We start from the raw sequence: 27,214 nt of genomic DNA on the forward strand, positions 1-27,214 counted from the left end.
AGAGGGAAAAAAAAAAAATATATATATATATATATATATATTTTTTTTTTTTTAATTTTTTTTATTTTTTGGTTCATTGTTCATTTGTTGATTGGGGGAAAAAATGAAATTAAAAACAATTTTTAATGTCATGCCTTTCTATCTTTGCTTACATCGGTCTCTTTGAATGTCATATATCTGGTCTGTCTATCCAGTCCACTAATGATCTCTGCATCATCCACACTAAAGCATTTGCTGTCTGCTTTGACAGTAATATATGTATTTTTTTTTTTTTAACAATTCACAGTCTTTGATTATATTTGTAAGATTTTTAATTCTCTAAATGCTGTGGGGCAATTTTTACTTTTAAATACCTCTGAAAATGTGTCCTTTCAAAGTGTAATTGGCTGTCATGTGGTAGTATATTGTTTAAATAATTCCAGAAAGTATAACAATTTTTAGTAGAATTCTGGGATGGATTCTTAAGTGGATAGTGTATGAGGACTTATAGAATCAGATCACTAGGAACCAGGTTGGGTTCACTAAAGTCAGATCTTGTTTGACAATTACTAGATCAATGGGTTAGGGAAATTCTCTCACAGTGTATCTGGATAACAAGAAGAAATTTGATCTTATCTATTGTGATATCTTTTTGGACAAAGATAGAAAATTGTGGTATGGATAATAGTATAAATAAACACATTCATAGTTAGTTGAAGAATGTTGAATAAACACATTGATGTCAATCTGGAAGAATATCCCTAGAGATAAACCCCCAGGGGTTAGTTCTATTCTGTTTGACAGTTGTACTGATGACTTCTGAATGATATTAATAAAAGTACAGTTTACAAATGAAGTGAAACAATAATCTCTCTGTATCTTGTACCAATAAGGCTGTTTTAAAATATTTTAAGATAATCAGGATATAGTGTTCCAGGAGCAGTGGATATTAAGGAGATAAATGGATTCAAAATCATGTCTTGAAAAAACTAAATGAATTAGTAATTAGAGGAATTTATAAGTAATATCCTGGAGAAATTAATATCTTCCAAGTATACATGATAAATCTTCAGATATCTTAAAAGACTGTCCTGTGGAAGAGGGATTAGTTTGTAGCCCCTAAGAAGAAGGCTTAATAGTTTGAAAATTTTAATCATTGCAGCTGTCAGAAAAGACTAGATTACTTGTGAGATAGGGAGTTTCCTCTTAACTGGAAGTAGTCAGCCAAAGACTAGATGGAATCTTGAGAGGTTTAGAGGAGATTCATTTATTGTATTAGGGATTTGACTGGATAACTCTTAAGTGCTCTTCTATGCCTACAATTCTATTTTTATTGCATTTTCATCTCCAAATTCTTAGTATTCCTATTTAACTTGTAATGGAACTAAAATACTGTATGCTTATAATTCAGAAAATTTAAAGGCATTAAAAATTTATTTATTATTATTTCTAGGTTGTGTTAAAGCTGAAAAATAATGCAATTTTTTTTTTTTTTTTTTTTTTTTCAGGAAAAATTGAAGAAGTTGTTCTTGAAGCTAGAACTATTGAAAGAAATACAAGTCCATATAGAAAAGATGAGAATTCAATCAATGGGATGCCAAATATCACTGTAGAGATCAAAGAACATATCCAGGTATATATGGCTTTTCTTTTTGCTTTTACATGTACCATGTTAATGACATTAGGATGGACTTATTTGACAGTTTTACTAATTTGTTTTTAAGCTTAATGAAAGTAAAATTGTGAAGCAAGCTGGAGTTGCCAAAAAAGGTCCTAATGAATATGTTCAAGAAATAGAATTTGAAAACTTGACTCCAGGAAGTGTTATTATATTCAGGTATGTTTATTGCCATAAAATGTTTAAACATATTATGTACATGTATATATAATTGAAACATTTTTATCAATCTTATTGCTTTGTACCAGGTTATATTACCTTTGATTATTTCTTCATTCACACTTTCAGAGTTAGTCTTGATCCTCATGCACAAGTGGCTGTTGGCATTCTTCGAAATCATTTGACACAGTTTAATCCCCATTTTAAAACTGGAAGCCTTCCTGTTGACAATGCAGATCCTATACTAAAAATTCCTTTTGTTTCGTAAGTATGTCTTATTTAAGAAAATATGGTCAGTTTTTAATGGCTAGTAACTGTTTACCTGATAGTATAATTTTGGTTCTCTACTGCTTGAATATTATTATTAGTATATCTTAGATTATCAAGAATGTATTCTCTAAGTTTAAAAAAATATAGGCCTAACTGATCCTAAAATCAGGTGCCATAATTAAGTGAACAGGCAAAAAAAAAGGTAAATAATTGATGAATAAGATAAACAGCTTAGAATTAAAAATCTATTCTATAATTCTATAATTAACAGCCTTTGTACATATGGTAGCAAAATCTATTATAAAAAAAGGCAAAGGATAGTAGGACATGAATTGGGGTAACCAATGGTATAAGCACTAAAAAATATCGGATGAATTAGACAACTTATTAACTCTCCCTGCTATGAATCCTCCAACTTTCCTTTGAAGCACTTTAGTGAGAAACCGTTTCCCAAACAATTTATTCTACTTTCAGATAGTTCTTAGTGTTTGAATCTATATCAGAGTTAACTCTTTTTCACTAAAAACTTCCCTATCCATTCTGTCCTCTGGAACAAAGCAAAACAAATCTGACCCTTCTTTCATGTAACAGCTCTCCACTTCTTAATCAGCAAGGACCTAGTGTTACTTATAAGTGGAGCATTATGTAAAAGTAAGCTGTGATCTACATTTGCTAATTGATTGGAAGTTGTTACAAATTTTTAAGTCTCTAACTTCATTTTAAAATAATTTTGAAAGAATTTGACTATTAGATAGTCTTTTGTCTGGAACCTAAAACACTTTTCTCCCAGAAATAATGATACAAATGTTTTTATGATTTTTAAAAAATCCTGGGCAAAACCACAAATCTACAAAATTCACACAGCTACCATATATTATTGCAAAACAAACATTGCAATTTGCTAGAAAGAAATCGTTTATCTTGAATGTTGGCACTAAAGAGTCACCATACAAAAAAGGTCCTTATCATTTCTCACTTAGCTATTGTAATGGCCTCCTAATTGATCTTCTGCCTCAAATCTTTCTTCTCTCTAATATTTCATACTACTGTGAAAATAGTACTACTGCAGGTCTGACTACATTAATAAGTCTCCTACTCAGTAATTCCCTATTTCTCTAATGGCAAACACAGACTTGTTTTTACACTTAAAGCCCTTTATAACTTAGTTCTTACTTCTGGACCTCTATGGGATGTTCAGACAACTGCTATTTTCCACACAAAGTCATTAATCTATTTTTCTATACCTTTGCACAGTTTGTCCCCCCTTCTTGGAATAGATTCCTTTGTTACCTGTGGCTCTTAGAATTTTTAGTTTCCTTCAAGGTTTAGCTTAGTTGTCCTCTTTTGCAAAAATTTTTTTCTTATCATAACCCCAACCCCAAGAAATTACTTTTTATTGATTTGTGTATATTTACATATGTACCTATTGTCTTCTCTGTTCAGATATAAGAAGGCAGAGAGTTACATAGATGTCTTTGTTTCCTCAGTACCTAGCCAATAGCCTGCATAAAATGTGTGCTTAATAAATACTTGTTGACTGATTGATTGAGAGATGAAATACTTTTGCAGAGATTTCAAAAGAGATTGTTATTTGTACATTTTCAAGAATGTTAGGATTTGATGACACTGATTCTTTTGTGATGTAAAAAAGTTCTATATACAGAGAACAGCCAACATAGAGAAGTAGGAGGAAGCAACACAAGCCAACTATTCCAACAACATTCTAAGAGGATTGTAAGACTAAAGAGCAATTGAGAAATCTAAGGAGGGAGGCAGCTAGGTGGCGCAGTGGATAGAGCACCAGCCTTGAATTCAGGAGGACCCAAGTTCAAATCTGGTCCCAGACACATAACTCTTCCCAGCTGTGTGACAAGTCACTTAACCCCAGCCTCAGGGGGAAGAAAAAAAAAAGAAATCTAAGGAGAAACCAAGTGGGCATTGATTCAGCTCCAATGTACATATTTACATTGAAATGTAAATAGATGCAAAACAACCTGCCAAAGTTTTAAGGACATAATCAGAGCAGTCCTTGAGAGAAAAACTTATATCGAAACACTTTATCAATAAAAAAGAAAAAAAGTAGGTTATTGAATTAGATATGAAACTTTTAAAAAAAAGCCTAGAAAACCAATAAATGAAGAAATGCTATGGAAGTGATACATGTGGCTGTGCCATTGCCTCAGATCTAGTTGATTCTTAACTTATCTGAGCTGAGTTGCCAAGTATATAAATGGCAAAGATGGAAAAGCGATGTGCAAATAACAATCTGTATGTCAATTATTGAGTATATGAGGCATGCCTTAATTAATTCTTCAATTAATAGTTTGAGGTAATTAGTAATAAAAATAGCTGACATTTTTCTGATTCTTTATAATTTATAAATTATTTTTCAGAAATACATTTCCTCATTTATTACAGTTTTATGAAACAAATAGGTGTTAATAATCCCATTTAAACAGATTTAGAGAGGTTATATAACTTGTCCAATCACACAAATACCACATGTCATTAATTACTAGTGGCAGAACCTAGAGTCAAATTCTTTTAGCTCCAAAATCCTTTTTCATTTTCACTGTGATGCTATTAAGTAGATTATCTACACAAAGAACATGTAAGTAAGTAAAAAAGAAAAACTTTAAAGGCAAAACTGGAGGGATTTGGAAAAAAAATAAAATAACTTTATCAGCCTGAAAATTCATGTGTTATATAATAACCTAAACAATTTTTATAATATTTTTGCCTGTTAAATATGGCACTTCTTGGCAGAGTTGTAAAAAAGGAAGGTTACATGGTACTCATAATCATATTATTTTTAGATAGTCCATAAAATCTTAATTTCACTTTTGATGCTTTAAATGTGAAAACCTTAAAAACTTTACATATAGAGGAGCCCACCATACTTATACTTAATACCATTAGTGCTGCTCTAAGAAGTGGCAACAGCACTAAAAAAGAGAGAGAGAAAGAGAGTGAGAGTGAGTGTAAGGCCACATTTTTTCTGTCATTCATTTAACTGGAAGATGTATAGAAAATAAGATTCCCCCATGCTATTTTTTGTTGGTTAAAAAAATTAATTTTACCCAGTAGAATAAAACTCTACTTTAAAAGCTCACTTCCAATAAGATAATTCCTATGCATATGTGAAAATCTTACATGATTTCATTTCAATATTTTTGTTACTCATATTAAATCAGACATGAAATAGGGATATGAATATTTACCCATAGGTGTTTGTCATTATCATGGAGGATGTCCAGAGCAAAGTGCCAAGTCAAAAAAAAAAAAAAAAAAAATTCCATACAGATGGTAAGAGTTTTCAGATGCTTATTTTTGCAAATAACCCTAAATTAATTTTATCAAACCCTGGAGCTTTGTAGCACTGAAGATGTAGCAATGAATGTATTGTGTTTTATGATAAGCATTTGGATTTTGAACACATAATGCTCTTCCAACAGTACACATATGTACACTGAACAAAAGAAGTGGGTTGGATTGCTTTGGGATATCTTGTAATTCTTTTAATGACCCTAAGCTTCTTTCAGAACCAAAAGCAGTAATGAATAGCTGCTAGCCACGAAATAGTGGTTTTCAAATAGTTGAAATTTAGGATTACCAGAGAGCAGTGGAGCAAATATGATGAGTATGAGAAGACTGCAACACATTACAAATGAGGCATTGTAGAAAAACCACTCTAAAGGACAGAACTGGAAAAATGGATGAGCCAGAAGAGATGAAATCAGTCAGGTACCAAAGTAAAGGACAGCTGGTGAAACTGGTCTATAATGTGTCAAGAGAATTCAAAGAAGGCTCTTATCATGTTGGGTTGGTATTCTGTGTCAAATCTATCGGAGTATATGAATGAGAATCATAAAGGGGGGCAGGGTGGTAAGTTGTTTGAGACCCAATGTAGTCTTTATTTTTTAATTTGTTCACTTTCTGAACATACATGTAACTGAAACGTGGCTTTAATGGACACAGTTCCAGGGATTTTTTTGTATTTCTATTGACAAGAGTCAAGTTATTTTGTAGTTTGCCTTTTTATACAATTAGTCTTACTGAGGTTTCCACGATCACTTTAAGATAGTATTTAAACTTGGAGAGATGAATTGTATATTAATGTACTTGCCATTGGAATAATATTTGAACTTAGTAGATGAAATAATCATTTGCTCTTATTTATTTTCTTATTCTTAGAATAGCATCCAAATTAACTTTGGCTGATCTAAACCAAGTACTCTACCGCTGTGAGTCAGAAGAACAAGAAGATGGTGGAGGATGCTATAATATCCCAAATTGGTCACCCCTTAAGTATGGAGGACTTCAAGGTAAATAAGTTCAAGAGCACTTAAGCCTCTTTTTAGTTATATTGTGGCTTCTGTTTTGTGTTATAGTTACTCTTTTACATATATATATATATATATATATATATATATATATATATATATATATATATATATTGCATCCTCTTGACAGACTGCAAATTTTTAGGAGTGTTGGAATCATGTGTTATATAACTTAGTATTTTTCCCAAGTGGTAGTACTTTGCAAATTAGTAGGTCTTTAAATGTTTATTGAATTAGTTTTTATATTGCCTCCAAGAGCTCTTGCTATGTTTTGCCTTTTAGTAATTAGTTTGACTTGGATTTCTTTGAAACAAGAGATAGTTCATAGGTAGCACAATAGATAGAGTGCCAGGCCTGGAATCAGGAAGACTCATTCATGTTCCCAAGTTTAAATTCAGTCCCAGATTCATAATAAAGACTCATAATAGCTGGGTTACTGTGGGCAAGTCACTTAACCCTATCTGTAAAATAAGCTGGAGAAGGAAATGGTGAACTACTCCAATATCTTTGCCAAGAAAACCCCAAATGGGGTTGTGACATGTCACACATGAGTGAAACAACTAAAGAAGTACTTACTTTGTATGAGAAAATGAGATAAGTATAAAGAGTTCTGCCAGCACTAAGGGGCTGTTATAAGTGTGATTTATTATGGGCTAAGTACAGTGTTAAGAGTTAGGGATACAAAGACAAAAGGAAAGCAGTTCCCTCTCCCAAGCCCTCTGGGAGCTGTCCCACATGTGATGAGGGTTGTGTGTACAGACAGAACTTGAGTCTTTGAAAGAAATCATGGGTTCTAAGAGATAGAAGTAAAGATGGAGAACATTCTAGAAGCAAGAGAAACATCTTGAAAAGCAAATAGTGAAGTTGTCTAGGCTCCTTTCTGAATCAGTGACATTATGTTCCATTCCATGTCATTTTATGCAAGGTAAGTCCAGTAATGTTAAGTAAGCTTGTTCCATTGTCATTGCTTTGATATGTCATTGAACAGAGATTCTAGACACATAGGAATACCAGGTATGTTTCATCAATGGCAAAGTCTTCCAGGTTTCTTATCTCTAGACCTAAAAGTAATCATGTCACTTCAGGAATCTATTTCATTCAATAGGGTCATCGTTAAGCACATAAGTTACAATAGATATTACTTTTGGCCACTGGAAAGATAAGTTCATTATCTTCATGTTTATCCTCCTACCCACACTGGTTACTCTTTTTTGGGAAAGGAGATAGTTTAGTCATCGCTAATAACGGTTGACATCCTAATTTATATAGGAATGTATAGGAAGAAAGCTGTATGCACATTAGTATTTCATCCAAGTCATACAAAACAGACCCTTAAAGCTTCCAAGACAAACACATCTTATTGATGTGAGATTTTTCTCCAGTCCTAGGGATTCTTAGTATTTGCAGTGCATCTTTCATTTTCATGGTCTACATACATAATATCTATCACATGTTCATGACCCAGATTTTAGTTTTAAATGCCATGGGAGGTTTTACAGTAGCCATCTTCTTTTAGATGCATAAAAATGTCCTTTTACTGAACTTGAAGATTATTAGAGATTAATGGCAACTCGTGAATAACACTAAATTGCCTCTGCCCATCATAGCTTTTAAGCTGAAATGAAATATAATGTTTCTCTCTGTTTTCAGGTTTAATGTCTGTGTTAGCAGAAATAAGACCAAAGAATGATTTGGGTCATCCTTTTTGTAATAACTTAAGATCTGGAGATTGGATGATTGACTATGTCAGTAGTCGGCTAATTTCACGCTCAGGAGCTATTGCAGAAGTAAGTGGAATTGTTTTTTGGGATGGGCTGTGTTATCTTCAGATAAAAGTGCTCTTTGAAATCTACATATTTATATTTACATGGTTTTCTAACATGGGGCTATCTATTTTTTGTTGTTGTTGTTATTTTCCTTGCTTAATGAATAATAATGGAAAATCTCATTATTCCAATGCTAGATTTTAAAGTTATGTTTCCTCTTCTAAAACTTAGCTAGCCTAGAAACACTTAAATTAACTTTTCAATTATTATTCTAACAGGTTGGTAAATGGTTGCAAGCCATGTTCTTCTACTTGAAACAAATTCCACGTTATCTTATCCCATGTTACTTTGATGCTATATTAATTGGTGCATATACCACTCTTCTGGATGTTGCATGGAATCAGATGTCGAGGTATAACCAACAAAACTAGAATAAATGTTAATGTTTATAAAGAAAATACATGTGAAGTTACTTTATTATTCTCTCTTTTATAAAGGAACACAAATTGAAATCTTTCAATACCATATTTTAAATAAACAAGTAACAAATGAAAATAAGTTAACAAATGAAAATTTGTCTTGAAATCATAGCCTTATAAAGGATTTTTAGTAATTAATTCATTCATTAATGGGAGGCTAAAGGCAGAAGCACATTTAAATAATCCCAAATATGAGATTGTCTTAGAAAAAGCCCCATTGAAAAAGTTGATCTAGTTGCAGTTTTTCTCATCATTTTATATTGTCATAGAACTTATAAAAAAAAAATTGGTTTTTTTTGGTATCTTCACCTATTATTTTGGTCCTACTTTCAGCAGTCCTCAGATTTTTTTTCCTAATATAATGATAAATCAGACTTGTAAAGATTTTGGCCTTAGAAGTAAAGGATAAATTGTATTTCAGTTTTTATAAAAACATAAAATTAATAGGGAAATTCAGAAATAAAATTCCAAGCCAAATTTTCTTACTTCATAAGCTTCCATGTAATTATTATTTTTTAATTAGAAATAAAATGTATTTTCTACCAGTTCTATCACTTAATTCAGAATTCTAAGCTAGGTAATTTAGTGTATTGTGTTAGATTTGGAGTCTGGAAAATTTGACTTTAGATCATTCCTCAAACATGACCTCTGTGCCCCTAAGATGAGTCACTTAAACATCTCTCAGACCTTAAGTTTTGTCATACATAAGATGGTGGTGATAATAACAGCATCTACCCAACAGAGTTTGTTCTCATTTAAAATGAGATAAAATGTAAAATACTTTGCAAAACTTAAAGGCGCTATAGAAATTATAGTTATGCTTATTCAGCAGAAATTTAATGGTACTTCAGCTGTGTAATAAGTATTGGGAATATAAATTTTGAGAATAGAGGAATGCAAATTAAATAATTACTGGCCTGTTTTTTTTTTAATTACAGCTTTGTGCAGAATGGTTCAACATTTGTAAAACACCTTTCACTGGGCTCAGTTCAAATGTGTGGAATAGGAAAGTTCCCTTCTCTTCCCCTTCTTTCCCCCTCACTTCTTGATGTTCCATATAGACTAAATGAGGTAACCGGAGAGAAGGAGCAATGCTGTGTTTCTTTAGCTGCTGGTAAGAAATGCTTGATGTTAAAATGTATGACTGTACCTATTCTAAGAGAAATTGCAGGGTTTTTTTAAAGAGGGTGTGGATGATTTATAGTTTGTGATATTATAAAAAAGTTGTGGTTTTGAACATAATCTATATTTGGTTTTTAGACTGGAAAAATGCAGGACAAAGGAACCCTTGCCTTCTTCCAATGTAGATTAGAATTTCATAAATAAAATAGCAACAAATTAATTGGTTTTGCCATGTGAATTATTGTCTTTTTTTTTTTAGTGATAGGAATTTAGAAAGATACCTGTGTATATTTTTATTACTCTCTAAACAATAGAATATACCAAATTGTAAAAAAATTTATTTTATAGATTTAGAAAAAATAACAATTCATCTGAAAAGATTAAGAATTAAAAAAAAAAATACAAAGGAAAGTGGCCTCCCATTCCAGATATAAAACTATATTATAGGGGCAGCTAGGTGGCACAGTGGATAATGCACCAGCTCTGAAGTCAGGAGGACCCGAGTTCAAATGTGCGCTCAGACACTTAATTTCCTAGCTGTATGACTCCGGGCAAGTCACTTAACCCCAGTTGCCTTAGCAAAAAAAAAAAAAAAAAAAGCAAAACAAAAACTATATTATAAAGCAGCAGTCATCAAAACCATTTGGTACTGGCTAAGAAATAGAATGGTGATTCAGTAGAATGGCTTAAGTACACAAGACACAAAAGTCAATGATTATAATAATCTACTGTTTGATAAACTCAATAAGGGATAAGAACTCACTATTTGATAAGAATTGCTGGGAAAACTTGAAAAATAGTATAAGAGAAACTAGGCATATGTCAACACCTCACACCCTAATGTGTGTGAAATCATGATTTAGACTTAAAGGGTGATACTGTAAGCAAGTTAGGTGACTAAGGATTAGTTTCCCTTTTAGATCTTTGAAGAAAGGAGAAGTTTATCACCATATAAGAAAATGGAAACATTATAAAATGCAAAATGGATAATTTTGATTACACTAAATTTGAAAGGGTTTACACAAACAAAACCAATATGGCCAGGATTAAAAAGAAAGCCAAAAGCTGGAAAACAATTTTTACAGCCAATGTTTTTGGTAAAAAGTTCTCACTTCTAAAATATGTAGAGAACTAAGTCAAATTTTTAAGAATATACATCATTCCCCAATTGATAAATAGTCAAAGCATATGAACAGTTTTTAGATGAAAAAATGAAACTATAGTCATAAAAAAATGCTCCAAATCGCTAATGAGTAGAGAAATGCAAATTAAAACAACTCTGAGGTACCTCCTCACACCTCTCAGATTGGCTGAGATGACAGGAAAAGAAAATAGTAAATGTTGGAAGGGATGTGGGAAAACTGGGATACTAATGTATTGTTAGTAGTGTTATGAATTGATCTAGCCATTTTGGAGAACAATTTGGAACTATGCCCAAAGGGCTATAAAACTGTGAATTCCCGATGATCCAGCAGTGTCTCTATTGGGCCTGTATCCCAAGGAAATCATAAAAGAGAGGAGAGGACCCAGATGTACAAAAACGTTTTTAGCAATTACTTGTGGTGGCAAGGAATTGGAAATTGAGTCAATTCCCATCAGGTGGGAGAATGGCTGAATAAATTTTAGTATATTAATGTAATGGAATATTATTGTTCTTTAAGAAATGATAGCCTGATTCTAGGAAAGCCTGGAAAGACTTACATTAACCGATGCTTATTGAAATGAGCAGAACCAGAAGAACATTGTACACAGAACACAAAATTATGGGATGATCAATTATGATAAACTTAGCTCTTATCAGCAGTGTAATGTTCAAAAACAGTTCCAATAGACTTGGGATGGAAAATGCCATCTGATCTAGAGGGAGAGTTATGGAGATGGAATGAGATCAAAGCATAGTATTTTTTTCTTTTTTTCTTTTTTCCCCTTTTCTAGTTTATCTTTCACAACATGACTAATATGGAAATATGTTTAAAATGATTGTATATTTATAAGCTATATCAAATTGCTTTCTGTCTTGGGGAGGAAGAAAAAAATTATAATTCAAAATGAATGTTGAAGACTATCTTTACATGTAATTGGAAAAATAAAATACTATTGAGAAAAAAAATAAAATAAAATAAGCAATTTAGGATTTTCAAATAAGATATTCAAGTCCCTAGATCAAAAAATGCAATTTCCAATGAACCATCAAGATAAAGAAAACCAGTCCTAGAAAGAGAAACCAGGTGATTCTGAATGTTTTTGTTTCTAGTAATCTGATCTGGTGTCTGGCAAAGAGGATAGGCAAAATTTAATTTGTTTTTTTTGCTTTGAAAATTTCTCTTTTTGTTTGGGTTTTTTGTCTTGTTTTTTTCTACCTTCCTTAACTTGGAGGAACATCAACATCAAATTAATTACAGTAAGGACAATAGGCTAATTAATCTTTAAGAGTTTAAATGTAGAGTACCAAGTAATGTTAAATAGTGATTTGTTATGGTAGTAGAAACAACCATAATCTCAGACTCAGTTCTACCAGTTGCCTTTAAACTGACAAGTGACCTCCCTTCTCTTGAAATTTTTAATATTATGTATTTTCAGATTTTCTAAATGTGCTCTCAAAAAGTTGTAATATATTGAAAAATTATTTAAATGTATATACTTACATAAATGTGTTTAACTCAGATAAAAATATTCATTAATAGCAATGCTTCAATCTGCATTTTTTTCTTGCTGTAGCAAGAGTTCTCAAACTCTTTGGTCTTAAGACCCCTTTAAAAACACTCTTTAAAATTGAGGACTTCCTTCCCAATGAACTTTTGTTTATGTGGGTTGTAGCTACTAATGTTTATCATATTAAAAATTAAAATACTTAGTAATATTACAATTTTATGTAGTTTTGACATTGCAGACCCTCTGCCATTCCATAGTAAAGGGCTGATGGATAGGACAGTGAATCTTCCTGAATTCAAATCTGGCCTCACACAATTACTACCTCTATGACCATGGTTAAGTCACTTACTCCTGTTTGCCTCAGTTTCCTCATTTGTAAAATTAGCTGGAGAAAATGACAAACTATTCTAGATTTTTTGCCATGGAAAACCCAAATATTGACATGAAGAGTCAGATATGACTGAAAAACAACTGAAAAAAAAAATGAAGTTCTTTGGTGAGTCTAGATTGTGATTAAAAGAAATTGATATTTTGTTATGATTTTCTGTTAGGCTTACCTCATTTTTCATCTGGCCTTTTTCGCTGCTGGGGAAGAGATACCTTTATCGCTCTTAGAGGTTTACTCCTGATTACTGGACGCTATTTAGAGGCCAGGTAGGATATCTACTAAATCACAGTTCATATGTTTACATAAATATTGATACTTAACATATTATGATTTATTTTAATCCATCTGCTCTTGTTAACATTAGAGCAAGAGATTATTTTTAAGCACCTTTGTAATATTTCATTTAGATCCTATATGATAAAAGTTTTTTGATACATTAACTAAAATAGATAATTAGAAGGTTACTTCTTTTAACATCATAGGCCAGAAAATATGATTTTGATTCCATATTTAAGTATAAAAATTGGTGTGACATCTGCTGTTTATTGCTAGTGTGCCATTTTGTGTTTTCTACAAGGAGACAATAGTGGATAGAGAGTGAGCTTTGGAAAAAGAATTGGTAAACTTCAGATTTCTAATCCTTTTTTTTTTTTTTTTTTTTTTTTTAATTTGACCTCAAATATGTCCCTGAACTTTTTGTTGCCTCCTAAGATTTTCAGTAATGTATATAAACTAATCAGCTGTCCTTAAAACAGAACCCAGAACTGCCACTAAGAGTTAAAAGTCTGTGACTTTAAAAAATTTATTTAATTTATAAAACAATATAATTCTTCATTTATTCAGCATCTTCTGGAAATGGGGTTTTTCTCCCTGATTTTTCAATAACTAAAATTATTCCTTTAAGTGTCAAAGCAATTTAAAAAATAAGATAGAAGAAAAAAGTATATTACATATAATTCAGGCTTTTCTTAATGATGTAGAATTATACTGTCAGCTCCATTGTACAGTGAAGCCCCCTCAGACCTATGCCAGCTCTAACCCCCTCACTATCCCTGAACCTCTCAGTGCCTCGGTTTTCCCCTAGGTGAAATGGGGACAGTACTATCTCCTCCCTTCCAGGATTGTCATGAGGACAGAATTACGTGTAAAGAGCAGCAAACCTTAAAGCTATAAGAACTATTTTGAACATGTTTTTATTTTAACTGATTATTTATTAAAGTGACCAAGGCATGTGAGTTGAAGAGTACAGGGTTCTTTATACTAAAGAATTTCCAACTGTTTTGCTGAAGAACTAGAAAATAGGCACTCCCAAGTCACCTTGGCTAGGACATTCCCTTTGCATCCAAGAAACTGGGGTGCTAGAGATTCCCTGACTTTGCTTTGTTTCTTCGGCATTGTAAAGGGAAAGATGACTTGTGATCGGAGGAACTGAATTAGGCTAAGTGAGTGCCACCTACAGGCTCTGTCCTGGGGCATGCTGTGGCCAAAAAGGGGGAAAAAAATCACCCATTGTTCAATAAGTTCAATAAGCTTAGGCTGCTCCTTGAACAATAAAGTCAAAGTCTAAAACAATATTCAGCTTAATAAGACCTACTATAGCTTTGTAATCTGCAAACATAGCTTTTTGAGAAATTATAGTCATCACCACATTATGATTAGTAAGGCTTAATTAAATGTATAACAACAACAAAAAAAACCTTGATAATTAAGTTGATTTTCTCTAAAAAATTTAAATCTGTATCATATTCTTCATAAACAACTTGTTATCATTTATATGATTGTATTATTAGACATTTATTTTATTGTTGTGACTTCTTTTTATTTTATTTAGCTATGCACTAATTTGCTTTGGGGCAAATTAAAAGAAATGGGGAACATGATATTGAGTCTAGGATAATGTGCTCTTTTGTCTTTAGTATTTAAAACTGATTTTGTTAAAGTGTATGCTTAAATCTCTGGTTTCAGGAATATAATTTTAGCATTTGCTGGTACCCTGCGCCATGGACTCATTCCCAATCTCCTTGGTGAGGGAACTTATGCTAGGTTTAATTGCCGAGATGCCGTGTGGTGGTGGTTACAGTGTATTCAGGATTACTGCAAAATTGCTCCGAATGGCACAGACATTCTTAAGTGCCCAGTTTCCAGAATGTATCCTACCGATGACTCTCCCCCTTTGCCAGCAGGCACACTGGTAAATATAATTTCTAATAAACTATTCATGATTTAAAAATTAAAATAAAGTAATATAGTCTCAAGAAATCAGTAAGTATTGATTTACCAAAAAACTGATAACTCACTTGGTGCAAAGGCACTATGATGAATACAAAGGTGACTGAGACGAACTTCCTGCTATCTTAAAGCTTATAGTCTATGTACTAAAGAGAAAAAAACATTTAGCTCCATCTGTATGTCATTTTGGAGGCCAGGGTAAAGTTAAATGGACTGATCAAGGGCATTAGGAGAAGAAACTTCTATTGAAATGCCATAGATATCAAAAGGGGGTGCGAGAGAACGCTAGGGGATGCTACAGTGGACAGCGCACCTGGCCTGCTGTCAAGAGGATGCCTCTTCCTGAGTGCTAATGTGACCTCAGAGCTTCCTGGCTGTGTGACCCTGGGCAAGTCACTGAACCCTATTTGCCTCAGTTTTTCCTCAACTGTAAAATGAGCTGGAGAAGCACATGGCCGGTATCTTTGCCAAGAAAATTCCGAGTGGGTTCATAAGGAGTCGAAACAACTAAAAAAAAAAAATCCCAGATAGGAAAGTTCAAAAGAGAAATTACAGAAGGGGAAATATCATCTATATTAGTTTACAAAATAGAAAAAGCAACATAATGTCTTAGAGATTGATATAATAGGAATTTTTTAAATTACCATTAATGACTCAGACCTAGAGCTTCTTCTTGACAAAGTAAACAACAAGATAGTTGCCCTGTGCATCAAGATTCTGCCTTGATCTTACATACATGCAGCTTCCTTATGTGACTTCAATGTAATTCTAATGATGTGGTTACTGACAAAACACAAATATTTATTTTTGATCACTTCTTGATCATTAATCTGTTGTTGCCTATTAGTTTGGTTGGGCTTTTTGTCTCTGAAACAGCAAATAATTACAATTGTATTGCTTTATTTCATGCGGTTTTTATTGTTCAATAAGTTGCACTCTTCAAATTTAGTTTCTTTTGTTAGAAGAGACTATTGAAAAATAAGGTCCAATAAGGCAGTACATAATAGGTATTTAATAAATGATATTTAAATTTAATTTAATGGATATCTATGTGGCAGACAGATTTAAATTATTTAGTTGTGGCATAAATGGTCAGCCATTGTTTTCAAGAATCTATTACTATATTTAGGTAGATATTGACTTTAAAACCATTTTATTTGGCTATTTGTAATCCTGAAGAATTTTTTTGCTAATATAGAAAAATTTCAGTTTATATAATTATATAAATTTGTTACATAATTTCAGAAATAACCATTGATTTTGTTTTCCTACAGCTATATTGTACAACAATAAATACAAGCACTAAAAACAATTCTGTTAATTTCTTCACTTTATTTTAGATGCCATTAGATTAGATAATACCTCATTACTTTGTTTTGTTTTTATGAATAAAATGAATAACCAGTGATTCTTAGGATAATTTATTTTTCTCTCAGTTCAATTAGGAATATTTCTGGGATAAAGAAGAAAATGTGATTTCTCAAAGTCTTACTGTGTACTCTTGTTTCAATCAGGATCAGCCATTATATGAAGTAATACAAGAAGCTATGCAGCGTCACCTGCAGGGTATACAATTCCGAGAAAGAAATGCTGGCCCACAGATAGACAGAAATATGAAAGATGAAGGTATAGCTGAAATGATTTACATTATTCTTTGGAAATGACAGTTTAGACTTTCTAGCTCATTTTGCAGTTGGATTTAACTTATTTTTTTCCCCATTTCTGAGATGTAAGTAAATCATTTGTTTGAAAATCTAATTAAAAATATTAAGTTTCAGAGTAGACACAGTTGCATAATCGGACAACATAATGCCTGATATTCTGACACCAAGATATGATCATCTTTTGTATTTTCCTATTCCATTTAGCAAAAGTCAGAGAACATTATCATATGTATATCTGTGTTAGTATTATCTTTTATAATTAGGGGGAAAGTTCCTTAAGGTAGAAAGGATTTACCTAGGGTTGCAAATTCATTAGTAAAATTTTGCGGTAATTTAATACTCAGATAATAAAATAGAAGCTCCATAAATTATAAATAGTGCATGCCAATTGAATTGCATATTTTCTTAAATCTTGAGCAGAAATTTCTAAAACATGCAGACACTTATTGAAAAAGCAACTTATGGTAATTTTTGGAGAATTATAAAAGGTTTTATTTCCTTTTAAAGGATTTAATATAACTGCAGGAGTAGATGATCAAACAGGTTTTGTTTTTGGAGGAAATCGCTTTAATTGTGGTACCTGGATGGATAAAATGGGGGAAAGTGACAGAGCTCGAAACAGAGGAATTCCAGCCACCCCAAGGTACTATTTGTTTTATAATGCATGTGTAATTGACTATTCAGAAAGTAGTTTAATAATGTCTAGTTTTTTGCCTTCTTCAAGGAGAACATTCTAATCTTTGTATTAGGGTATTACCACTAATTTTCCTCTAGAAATCTTAATGTACATCTCAAGCCATCTAAGCCATTCTTTTCTTGTTTTTTATTTCTTTTTTAATATTTGTTAATTTTTTGTTTTGCTTTCTGGTGAATGCTACAGAATCAGCTACAATTAAGTACAGATATATTTATTTTCATATATGTATATACACACATACACATTCACACCCACACTCACAGACATATCTCTATCTACAGATCTTACACACATACATAGATGTACATCTAAAACAATATTAATATGGCCAACATAAAATATAGATTTCTCTCTTGAGTGAATCTCTAAGTTGGACTTTGTCTAAAATCAGTAATTACTAGCTTTACTTTTTTTTCCTAATGAATTCTACTCCTGATCCTTGTTATAGTGTCTTAGTGTCTCTGTATATTTCTTTATATTTCCCTGTAAAAAAAAAAAAAAACAAAACAAGTCTATGTTAAGTTCCTTGAAATTAATTTTTGATACTGGCTCTTATAGGTTAAATTCTCTATTAAGATCAGTTTTGATTGAAAGAAAGTCCTGAAAATCTGCAAGTTCATTGAATGTCTGTTTTTTTTTGTTTGTTTGTTTTGTTTTTTTTCCATTCAGTTGTTATGGATAATTTTGCTGGACTTGATATTTTTGATCACAAGCCTAATTCTTTTGATTGCCAGTATCTGCGGTCTTTTATTGTGGCTGCTAATAAGTCCCGCATGATTCTACTTGTAGTTATAGCATATTTGAATTGGTTTTTTCCTTGTTTCATGCAAAATTTTCTCTTTGATCTGGGGGTTTTGAAATTTGACAGGAATATTCCTATGTGTTTTCTACAAAGAATATCTTTGAAGTGGTGATTAGTAGATTTTTTTCTATTTCTACTTTCCCCTCATGTTGTGTCATTCCAGGACAATTTTCTTGGATTATTTCTTGCATTATAGTGGCAAGGTTATTTTTTTTATCACAGCTTTCAGGTAATCCAGTTATCCTTGTATTTTTTCTTCTTGATCTGTTCTACAGATCTTCTATTTTTATTGTTTTCTTTACTTTTCTGGTTATACATGTACACATTTAAAGTACACATTTTTTAATGAATCATGTTGGAAGAGAAAATCAGAGCAAAAGGAGAAACCACAAGAGGAAAAGGAAAAAATAAGTGACTATAGCATGTTGATTCATTCTCCATAGTTCTCTCTCTGGATGCATATGGCATTTTCTATCCAGAGTTTATTGGGATTGCCTTGGATGACTGAACCATTAAGAAAAACCAAGTCTTTCATAGTAATCATTGCATAATCTTGCAGTCACTGTGTATAATGTATTCCTGTTTTTACTTGTTTCATTCAGCATCAGTTTGTATAAATCTTTCCAGGCCTTTTTAAAACAGCTTGTTCCGCATTTTTTATAGAATAATAGTATTCCATTATTTTCATATACCATAACTTGTTTCTAATTCTAATAATTTTCTAATTCTTTACTACCACAAAAAGGGCTGCTATAAGCATTTTTGCACACATGGTCCTTTTCCCTTTTTTATAATCTCTTTGGGAATGTAGACCCAGTAAAGACACTGCTGGATCAAAGGTTATGCACAATTTGATAGCTCTTTGGGCATAATTCTAGATTGCTCTCCAGGGTTGGATTAATTCAGAACTCCATCAACAATTCACTAGTGTCTTAGTTTCCCACATCTTCGCCTGTTGTTTTTCTTATAAGATATTTCACATGCTATTCAATTTTTCCATTCTTTATATTTTTGTTTGTTATTTCTTGGCCTCTTACTGCTTCACTGACTTCCCTTTGCTCAATTCTAATTTTCAAAGAATTATTTTCATCTTTAAGACTCTATCTCCTAGTTGATTAACTTTTTAAAAAAATAATCTTGTTTTTCTTAGATGATTCTTTTTTTTTTTTTTTTAAGTTTTAAAATTTTTGAGGTCTTCTATAAATTCTCTCGGAGTAGGGAGACATTTCACGTTACTCTTTGGGGTAGAAGCTTTTTTTTTACTTCAGTATCCTCTGAAGATGAATCCCTGTCTTCCTTGTTCCCATAGTAAGTTTCAATGGTTGGATTTTTTCTTCTTTGCTGGTTCATTTTTCTTTTTTTTTTTTTTTTTTTTTTAATGAAAACTATCAGTGTAAGTACCTTTAGTTCTGAGTTGGGGGGATGGTGCTTCTAATTTCATTTTAGGTCCTCCCCTCTGACCTGGAACCCCAAACCAAAAGCATCCTCCCCTTACAAGTACTGTCACTTGCAAGACAGTGTTCCTGCCCCGCCGCTTCTGCACTCACTGGGTGTGCTGGTTCCTTCTCACTCAGGGCCATGTCTGCAGCACAGCAGGGTCTGGTGTGCCTGATCAGCCGAAGTTCCCTCAGTCTTCCCCAGATTCAGACCTCCACCTCCTCACTCTGTTGGGGAAGTGAAAATTTCTGTGGTTCCTGCCAAGGCTCCAGCCAAACCCAACTCTTTCCACTTGGTGTTTCTGCAGAAAGGTGTTTGCACCTTACCATGACTAATTGCTGGCCTGAGGTCTTCTTCGGGTCTTCTTGAGTTGTCCCAGGAGGACCCTTGTTCTGTCCCAAATCTTTCACCAATCTATGTTTTCCCTGAGGCACAAATCACTTCTGTTTTGGAGGGAGAAATCTGGAGAGCTTGAAATTTACTGGCCTGTTTCACCATCTTCCCAGAATCCTAATTTAAGTCATTCTTCTTATTTCAAATTATACATTTTAATTTAAAAAGGTAATCGTCAAAGAAAACATGTCATTAAATATAACAAGATTATTTACAAATTCTGAACACTAATTAATTATTATATTAAATGCACTTACAAGCTATTTCTTGAAATTGCTTCATTTTTCCTCTATGGTCTGTGTCTTTTCTATAGGCCATTTTAGTTTCTGAATACCCTTTTAATGTATATGTGTATACACAAAGATGTATGTGTGTGTATATATAACACATACATACATACATCTTTTGTGCTTTGTATGTAAGACCTATCTTTGGCTATTACTTAGTACCCAATTCTATTTAATACACATTTCTTTTCTTCAAGAGGATGAAGGAAATCAAAAGAATAATATTGAAAAATGTTTCTTATGTGACAAGATCCCTGTGGGTATAAAATATAATGAAATGATGTTCATTTAAAGATAGTTGACTTAAATAATTAGGAAATATTACATTTGAGAGGCAGCATAGTAGTAATAGAAAATTGGACTTGGGAGTGATAAGAGCTGAATTTAAGTGCTATCTTTGAGCTGCTGGGTGACCCAGTGGAAAGAATGTGGAACTTGGAGCCAAGAAGACCTAAATTCATATCCTGCCTGGGACCGTAAGTAATTGTGTGATACTGGGCAAGTTATTTACCTATTCTCAGGCTCAGTTTCTTCTTCAGTCAAATAGAAATAGTAATTACATTGATCTTATAGGGTTATGAGGAATAAGTGAGATAGTCTGTATGAATCCTTTGGAAACTGTAAAGTACTTTTATAAATCCTGTAATTATTATTATTAATTATTCTGCCACTCTAACAGTGGAACTTTGAACAATGCACTTAACCTCTCTGGGTCTTCTTTTTCATCTATACAAAGAATAATAGTATTGCTGCCTGCCTCAGATAGTGTTGTTAGAATGAAAAAAGATACCTCTCAGATTGGCTAAGATGACAGGAAAAGATAGTGACGAATGTTGGAGGGGATGTGGGGAAACTGGGACGTTGATGCATTATTTGTAGAGTTGTGAATCCATCCAACCATTCTGGAGAGCAATTTGGAACTACACTCAAAAAGTTGCCAAACTATGCATACCCTTTGATCCAGCACTGTTATTACTGGGTCTGTATCCCAAGGAAATCATGGAGGGAAAAGGATCCACGCATGCAAAAGTGTTTGTGGCAGCCCTTTTTGTAGTGGCTAGAAACTGGAAATTAATGGATGCCCATCAGTTGGAGAATGGCTGAATAAATTATGGTATATGAATGTTATGGAATATTATTGTCCTGTAAGAAATGACCAGCAGAATGAATACAGAGAGGCTTGGAGAGACTAACATCAACTGATGCTGAGTGAAACGAGCAGAACCAGAAGATCATTATACACGTCAACAACAATACTATATAAGGATCAGTGTCTTCAAAAATCAGTTCCAATTGATCAGTAATGAACAGAACCAGCTACATCCAGCGAAAGAACACAGTGTGAACCACAATATAGCATTTCCACTTTTTCTGTGATTGTTTGCATTTTGTTTTTCTTCCCAGGTTGTTTTTACCTTCTTTCTAAATCTGATTTTTCTTGTGTAACAAGACAACTGTATAAATATGTATACATATATTGTATTTAACATGTACTTTAACATATTTAACATGTATGGGACTACCTGCCATCTAGGGCAGGGGGTGAAGGAGAGAAAAGGAAAAGTTGGAACAGAAGTTTTTGCAAGGGTCAGTATTGAAAAATTACCCATGCATATATTTTGTCAATAAAAAGCTATAATAAAAAAAAAAGAATGAAAAAAGATAATAGATATAAAATATTTTGTAAGTATAAGATATCTTGAGTAATGAAAGCATCATTTCTGTGAGATGCTCATTTATATCTTAGATCTTTTTTTTTTTTTTATAGTTTTTTGTTAATATGTCACAAATTTTGCATTTGATTTTAGAGATGGTTCTGCTGTGGAAATTGTTGGCCTGAGCAAATCTGCTGTTCGTTGGTTGCTGGAATTGTCAAAAAGGAATTTGTTCCCTTATCATGCAGTTACAGTAAAAAGAAATGGTAAGCCTTTTGAATCAAATCAATATGTAAAGGCCCAAAGAAATGGATTACTAATTTCCTATTAACATAGGAATTTTTGAAAGTATTTTCTAGAATTATAATTTTCACAAATCCCCATTGGTACTAGAGTCAGAAATTCCTTTAATATAAGGAAGACATTTTCCATACTTTAAAATACCATTTAAATGAGAAACTAACCAAAGAGGGTGGAGTAACTGAAAAAATGCAGATGAGCTTCCCAACAACCTCTCCACAAAATCTACAAAATGAACAAAACTAAGTGAAATTGTCTCACATTATCAGGGTACATAAAAAGAAAACCATACAAACAAGGAATAAGAGGATTGGGGGGAAAACTTCATTTTCATCTGAACTAGTCAATGAATCATTTCATTTTCCAGAGAAAGCAAGGAAGAAAGGGAGAGGAAGTTATTAGGGGGATGGTAGGTAAGAGAGGAAGAATTCATCCTAATCCTAATAAAACAAGTTTTTAGTTATTAATTGGGAATGTAGTTTAGTAAGAGAAAAAATGATATGAACCCATTCTTGAGCTGTGGATGAGGAAAAGAGAAAGAGAAGAAATTTGCCTGTTCCCTAAAACATTGGTGCTAAACATTATCTCTTATCTCTCATATCCCTTATCTGTCAACACCGTCTTCTTTATAAAAAGGGCAAAAAAAGAAAATCTATGAGAATAACAGAATTATCATAACCATGAATAGGACAAACTTGCCCATAAAATAGAAGATGAATTTTTAAAATTCCAACAATAAGAAACATTTAAGTCACAAAGATTCACAGTTAAAATAAGGTGCTATAGCAAAATCTTTTATGCTTCTGAAGTAAAAAGAGCAGTTAGCAATAGATATCAAGACAAAGCAATAACAGAAGTAGACATAATTAAAAGAAACTATTATATGCTGGAAAAATACCATGGACTTTAAATTAATATCAAGTCTAAACAGATGTACTGAATGGCATAGAATCTAAATATTTAAAATAAAAAAGTTAAATTAGTTACATGGAAAAATAGATAATAAAGCTATAAGAGTAAAGGACCTCAATCCACTGCATCCTTAAGGTAAATTTAACCAAAAAATAAATAACAAAAAATTAAGGACTTGCATAGAATTTTAGGAAGGTTACATGTAATAGTCCTCTGGAAAATGTTGAATGGAAATTTAAAAAGGTACATATATGCTATGCATACCTAGAAAAAGAACTGATGTATCTGAATATAGATTAAAGCATACTTTCTTTAAACTTTTTTTTTTTTTTTTTTAGTGTTTTTATTTTTGTGGGATGGAAGCTATGTTTTCTTAAACAGTATGATTTTGGAAATGTTTTGTATAATTTTACATGTGCCTTTTTAGTGGGAGTGGAGAGAATGGGAAAGAATCTGGAACTCAAAGTTTTAAAAACAAATATGAAAAAATTGTTTTACATTTAACTGGGGAAAATAAAAAAAAATTTTAAGGTACACATTCTTAGCTCTACATAAAAGTTTTACAAAAATTGTCCTAAAAATCTCCTAAGTGAAGGAAAACAAAAACCAAACACATCTTTAAGACTATATTACAACAAAACTATATTTAATAAAATGCTACTGAAGAAATAATTAATTTTAAAAAATTAGTAGATAAAAAACAAATCATAGGCACAAAAATTTCATTAAGGACTATGACAATGAAACAACATACCAACATTTTGGAATGTAGCCAAAGCAATCTTTAAGAGAAATTTGTATCTATCTCTAAACACTTTCATCATTAAACAAAGAATAAACTAGTGAATTGAACATACAATCTCACCAACAAATTAAAATTAAACACCAAAATAGAAATCCTAAATATCAGAGAAAAAAATACTAAACTTTTAAAAATTTGAATTAATCACTAAAACTTTTTTTTTTTTTTTAAGAAAAAAATAAAGGAGATAAGTCATTAGTTATCTGATTAAAAAAGAGAATATCAGAAATGAAAAACATAAATTCACAACAAATGATGGAATAAGAAATACTGTTTTGCCCAATTACATGCCATAAAACTAGCAATCTTGATGAAAGGGATGAATTGTAATATTGTAATGTAATGTAATGTAAAATTTCCAGATTAATAGAATTAGAATAATTAATCTCAGAAAAAGAAGTTAAACAAGCAGAGCTTTCCAAGGAAAAAAGAGACAAAAGATCAGATGAATTTATAGGTGAAATCTTCCAAACATCTAAAAAAACAATTAATTTAAATTTTGCAAAAGTTGTTTTAAAAAATAGGAAAAGATGGTTTCTTATCAAATTTCTCCTATGATAGAAATAATATTCATACCTGAGAGAGTCAAAATAAAGAAGGAAAACTACAAACCAATATCCATAATGAATACTTATGTAAGAAATATAAATAAAATATCAGCTAGGAGATGTGGTATCATTAATTATAATTACTTAATATTAGCAAGTAGCATAAAACCAAGATAACATATTAGGCTGTTAGTTTTATACTAAGAATACAGCATTAATTAATTAATATTAGGAACATCATTTTATTATATTAGAAGAGCTATCCCTACTTTAAAAAAAATTAGAATGTATAAAAATAAAAATCTTTCCTTCACATGTTTAGTATCTTATCTAAAACCCAAGAGCTGTATATGATAGGAAGAAACTATAGACCTTTCTGATAAAATCAAGATAAAACAAGGATGTCCGTTATCACTATTACTATTCAATATAGTGTTAGAATCATATTAAATATAATGATTAGAGAAAAATAAAGGCAGAGGAAACAATTATCACTATAGATAATACAGTGATATACTTAGAGAATTCTAAAGAGTCAGCTAAAAAAAAATCAAACAATTTACAGCTTCAAAGTTACAGGATATAAAATAAGCCTACATAAATCATATTTATATAGATGTGTGTGTATAATATATGCGTATATATTATCAAAACCCAGCAAGAAAATATAAAAAGAGAAATTCCATTCCCTTTACACAAATAAAAGTAGGTCTAAGTAATTGCAGAACTTAATTGTTCATAGGTAAATTGATCCAATATCATAAAAATGATGGTACTATCTAAATTAACTTATTTAATGCCCAGCCAAGCCACCAAAGGATTACTTCATAAAGCTAGAAAAAATAATAACAATTCATCTAAAGGAACAAAAAGTAAAGAATCTCATGGGAAATCATGAAAACAAAAAGTCAAAAGGAAGGAGGCCTGGATCTCAAGCTAACAAAAACTGTAATCATCAAAATAATTAGTACAGGTTAAGAAATAGAAAAGTCCATCAATGGAATATATTTTCTATACAAAATACTAAAGCAAACAAGCATAGTAATCTAATGTTTGACAAATCCAAAGATTTCAGCTATTGGCTTAAGAATACTTTACTCAACAAAAACTTCTAGGAAAACTGGATTATTTAAAGTATGCTTAATAAAAAAACTAGTAATATTAAAATTAGAAGAGAAATATATAAATGAGGAAAAGTCTTTGCATAAAGCAAGTTTTTTTCCTAGTAAGTCTCATTTCTAAGATATATGTGTATACTATTTGAAAATTGTGTACAATGTACAATGTTTACAGTTGGCAGTTTATGTAATGATGAATTGTCAAAGGATCTGAATATTCAGTTTTTATAGAAAAAAGTCCAGACTATCAGTAGCATAGGAAAAAATGCTCCAAATCTAACCAAAATAAAATTAAAACTACTCTGCAGGTCCTTCTCATATTCATCTGTTTGTCAAAGCTAACAAAAAAAGAAGTGACAAATGTTGGAATGCATGAGAAAACAGATATGTTAATGCACTATTGGAAAGCAATTTGAAACTGTTCAAAAGAGCTATTAAACTATGCATACCCTTGGATTAATTGATACTACTACCAGGTCAAAGAAAGGAAAAGGACCCACATATACAAAATTATTTTCTTTTTGGAAACTGGAGGGATACCCATCAGTTAAGGAATGGATGAACTAGTTATGGCATATGAATGTGTTGGTATACAGTTGGGTAACAGGAAAAGATGAGGGGGATTATTTCAGAGAAATGTGGGGATATTTCTATGAACTAATGCAGAATAAAATGAACAGAACTTAAGGGAACAATTTATGGAATTAATTACAGTGTTGTAAAGACCTTTGAAAGACTTAAGAACTCTGATTTAATAGCTAAACATGATTTCAGCTACCAACCTCCAGATAAAGAGTGCAAATTGAGACCTTTTTTGAATATGGAAAAAAGACTATAAGAATGAATGGGGATTTATTATTTTCTTCTATTACAGTAGTAAAATAATTAATCATTATTAATAATTGTTTTGTAATTATACAGGATTTTTGAATTGAAAAATGTGAACTATCCCATTACCATGTTGTAGGAGCTCAAGATTATAAAATAAGTTTTTCCTGTGCCTGTGAACCAATTAAGACTAGTGATGAAATATACAATTCTCTTTACTCAGGAGCCATGATTTATCCATTTGATTTTACTATTATATTAATTTGCATATGGGATGCTTCAAATGTTCTACAATATATTTTATCGTATTGCAGGAAAAGATGTAAAAATCTCATATGAGGAGTGGAACAGGAAAATACAAGACCACTTTGAAAAGCTGTTCCATGTTTCAGAGGACCCATCAGATCCTAATGAAAAGCGTCCCGATTTAGTTCACAAACGTGGAATATACAAAGACAGTTATGGAGCTTCAAGTCCTTGGTGTGACTACCAACTCAGGCCAAATTTCACCATAGCAATGGTTGTTGTAAGTCTTTTCAGATCTACTAAATAATTTGAAAATCCATATTTTCAAAAACTGTTCCTAAAGTACTGTGTTCAAACTTACATATATAAAGATTTGCTTTTAGTTCCTTAACCAAATGATTCATTTATGTTTACTTTTAAATATTTTTAAGAACTAAAAAAAAAAAAGTTTTATTGTTAA

At 31.7% G+C, this 27,214-nt stretch overlaps 1 protein-coding gene across 3 annotated transcripts in view; it reads left to right on the forward strand.

The window, feature by feature from the left end:
* Positions 1-27,214, forward strand: part of AGL (amylo-alpha-1,6-glucosidase and 4-alpha-glucanotransferase) — a 73,716-nt gene that overhangs the window by 37,608 nt on the left and 8,894 nt on the right. For all 3 annotated transcript variants that reach the window (XM_074262767.1, XM_074262769.1, XM_074262768.1), the window contains exons 18-30: positions 1,488-1,612; positions 1,704-1,816; positions 1,946-2,080; positions 6,281-6,411; positions 8,080-8,216; positions 8,474-8,607; positions 9,613-9,788; positions 13,000-13,102; positions 14,802-15,027; positions 16,580-16,691; positions 17,237-17,372; positions 22,154-22,266; positions 26,823-27,034. In XM_074262767.1, coding sequence (XP_074118868.1) covers positions 1,488-1,612; positions 1,704-1,816; positions 1,946-2,080; positions 6,281-6,411; positions 8,080-8,216; positions 8,474-8,607; positions 9,613-9,788; positions 13,000-13,102; positions 14,802-15,027; positions 16,580-16,691; positions 17,237-17,372; positions 22,154-22,266; positions 26,823-27,034 — 1,853 coding nt within the window. The remainder of the gene's footprint in view (positions 1-1,487; positions 1,613-1,703; positions 1,817-1,945; positions 2,081-6,280; positions 6,412-8,079; positions 8,217-8,473; positions 8,608-9,612; positions 9,789-12,999; positions 13,103-14,801; positions 15,028-16,579; positions 16,692-17,236; positions 17,373-22,153; positions 22,267-26,822; positions 27,035-27,214) is intronic.

The sequence above is a fragment of the Sminthopsis crassicaudata genome, chromosome 4 (genome assembly GCF_048593235.1).
Source record: "Sminthopsis crassicaudata isolate SCR6 chromosome 4, ASM4859323v1, whole genome shotgun sequence".
NCBI lineage: Eukaryota > Metazoa > Chordata > Mammalia > Dasyuromorphia > Dasyuridae > Sminthopsis > Sminthopsis crassicaudata.